Genomic DNA, 3,293 nt, shown 5'->3' on the forward strand with positions numbered 1-3,293 from the left:
TTTGGTATTCCGGGGTTTTTAAGGACGCCAAATACGCTGGTCTAATTATTTTTTGGATATTTCATAGAGGGCGCTAGTTATACTACATTCCTATTACATTTTAAGTTTTAATTTTTTTAATGTTAGGTTTTTTACCATTCGGGCTCCAATTTTATTTTCTAAAAATAATGTACTCCTCTTAGAACTTCCTAATGTGGACGGTTTTCGAAAAAAGAGGCTTTTAATTGAAATCTTACAACATTACGGTGTATAAAATTAGTGACTTTTCTCAAAGTAGGCTTATGTCAAAACTTATTGACGGATGTCTCATAAACAACCGCATACATTCTCAGTAATATTTTAAACTCTATTTAAGTTTATATCAACATTTTAGTGATTTTTAGTGACCGTAGTTAATAACGACTAATTACAGTCACTAAAATTTTGGTATAAAATTAATTAGAGTTTAAAATATTACTAAGAATTTATGCGTTGTTTATGAATAAATAAGTTTTGACATAAGCCTACTTTGAGGAAAGTCACTTATTTTATACACGGTAGTATTGTACGAGTTCAATTAAAAGCCTTTTTTCTCGAAACCCGTCCACATTAGGAAATTTCTAACAAGAGTACATCATTTTTAGAAAATAAAATTGGACATTAGAGACTGGAGCCCGATTGGTAAAAAACCAAACCCTAAGAAAATTAGAACTTAAAATGTAATAGGAATGTAGCATAACTAGCGCCCTCTATGAAATATCCAAAAAATAATTAGACCTGCGTATTTGGCGTCCTTAAAAACCCCGGAATACCAAATTTCATAAAAATACTTCTCACCATTTGGAAATTTTCGTAAATATTTTATTTTAAAAATGTTATTTTGTCGCTCTGTATATCGAAAACAAGAGGAGATAGTTCATAACACAAAAACTTCTTATTTTTTTGTTTTACTATCACCCCTTGTATTTACGGGAGGTCTTTCTGAAACACCCTGTATGTAAGATGTATCATTTTATTTTGTAATTACTAGAAAGCCACCGAGGTGATTCTATTTAAATTTGGCTCGCATTATCTCAAAAGCAAAGTATTACTGGACACAGATTTATTTATTTATTTAAGAACACGAAAATTTGGCCAATTATTACACCCTAAAGTTAACAGTTGCTTTCTTCAACCTAACCTAACTACTTGCCTTTGATATCGGCCGCTATAAAACCCAGGACATTTTCGTGCCTCATCAACACAGTCTGGTATATTTCCGTTTCTCTAAACCAAGAGTCTTCTTCGGTGCTGAAAAAAACCTTGACGGCGACTTTTTCTTCCCTCCATTTACCCAAACAAACCTCACTAAATCTGCCTTTGCCTATAGAGATACCCTAAAATCGATAATTATTAAAAATACTTATAGAATGCTGAAGCTCATTGCAATTACAGAGAGCAGGTATAAAAGGTATTAGTTAACTTCTTTTTGTCAAAAATAAGGAAATAACTTAGTTCAGTCCTATAATAGAAACATTTATCCTTATTTTTAGACAGCAAAATTAAACATACGTGGCGACTTCCATTATAAATACCCTGTATAATAAACAACAGGTGCACTCTCCACTATGTTATAAACTTCACAAATTCGTACTGACCATTTCAATTTGCTTGGCGATTGTTCTCTGGACCATCATGGGCAAGCCAGATCCGGATCCACTCGACTGTTCAATGAGCTCTGCTATTCTCCCCACTTCTTTGTCGTCCGCAACGTCATTGGTCACCACGTTATTGTTTACCCTTCCATTTTTCTCCGTCTTTATTCCTAGTTTCTCTTTCTTTCTGTACATTACAAAAACGCTGGTTAGGATGAGGATCACTACGAAACAGCTAACTATTGAAGACATCATCACCATGAACGACAAGCTCTGGAAGTAACTCGTGGAGATTTTCTCCACGTACATGGGAAAGAGGTCCTTGTTGCAGAAATCTTCGTCGTCGCAACACCCAATCAATTTGGTTTTCGCGTGGGGTACCAAGTTACCTTTACACTAAAAAAAATAAATATGGTGAACGATTTTTTTCGGGACTTGAATATTAACATGTCTTTCTCGTGACCACCGATTTGTTGTAGGAAGAATAAAAAAATTGCATGATAAAAGTAGTTTTTTTATGGGCACTGAATACGAATCTTATTTTTTTAATCAAATAAATAGTAGTGTTATAATTAAATTTTAAAACTGCAAATGATTTGGTAAAAACAGATTGCTTTTGTATAACTAGCGACGTATCACCATACTTATCACTGTGGTGGAAGCGCCGAACATAACGAAAAACATTCAATCATTTCTTAAAAAATATTTCTTACGCGAAGTATTTTCTTTACTAACCTGCATCAAACCGCTTTCACCGGCCCCGAAACATCCGTAGGACAAAAAAGGATAGTCGTATCCATACTCGTCTACTAAAATTTCCACGGAAGTGAAGCATTTTCCGCCTAAATTAACTTGACAGATACCTTGTTCCTCGCGTGAAGGGCAATGTTCTTCACAGTAGCAATGTAGGGTTTGATCTGCAAACCAGTAATATTTATTTTAAAAATGGAAATAAGTGGCAAATTTCACTTTTTCTACTGCCCACGAAAATTTAGACGACAAATCGGAATATTATTTATTTTATATTGTAGGCAATTAAATTACCTACAATTTAAGGTATCTAGAATTAATTTTCACTAATTTGTTAATTGTAAAATAAAGCTCGAACGCGGAAATATCAGTTTCCTAAGATTGCGCATTATTATTGCAAAAAGCCATGCATGTTGATGAAATTTATGGAAAAGACGGTCAATCCAATGACCAACCAACATGTGCGCCATACCCCGATTCAATTGATCGTGAAATTATTGCTTCAGCTATTTATTAATTATTACATTTGATACAGGGTGATTCACAAACGGTGAACAAAAATAAAACCTCGTATTCTTTAGTGAATTTTAAAAGGAGTCTTTCGTATAAAGTTTTTAACTAGGACGCTTCATTAAAAAGATACAGAGTGTTGGAGTTAAATATTTTTTAATTTTTTTCTAATAATTTAAAAAGTAGTAAGTGAAATAATCTGGGCACATATATTTATGTAAACATTGTCCAAAATATGAGATCTTTTCCTAAAATTTAGATGCTCCGGTGGCAGATATACAGGGTATCGATGGCATATTTTTCTAAATAAAATGGTACGCCACTGCTTTATGGTAACAATCATGATATTTTCGGAATTGTCTTTCACTTTTCTACAAATTACTATGTTATTTTTCGAAAAGAGTCTGATTTTCGAGTAAA

At 33.2% G+C, this 3,293-nt stretch overlaps 1 protein-coding gene across 1 annotated transcript; it reads right to left on the reverse strand.

Annotated features, from left to right (window-relative positions):
* Positions 1 to 1,171: 1,171 nt before the first annotated feature.
* LOC111692884 (bone morphogenetic protein receptor type-1B-like) lies at positions 1,172 to 2,530 on the reverse strand (the record flags this gene model as incomplete). The annotated part of the gene is made up of 3 exons (XM_023457012.1): positions 1,172 to 1,355; positions 1,617 to 2,009; positions 2,349 to 2,530. Coding segments are annotated over 3 exons (759 nt in total), but the record flags the coding sequence as incomplete, so codon positions are not given.
* Positions 2,531 to 3,293: the final 763 nt, after the last annotated feature.

The sequence above is a fragment of the Anoplophora glabripennis genome, unplaced genomic scaffold, assembly GCF_000390285.2.
Source record: "Anoplophora glabripennis isolate ALB-LARVAE unplaced genomic scaffold, Agla_2.0 scaffold4519, whole genome shotgun sequence".
Classification (NCBI taxonomy): Eukaryota; Metazoa; Arthropoda; class Insecta; order Coleoptera; family Cerambycidae; genus Anoplophora; species Anoplophora glabripennis.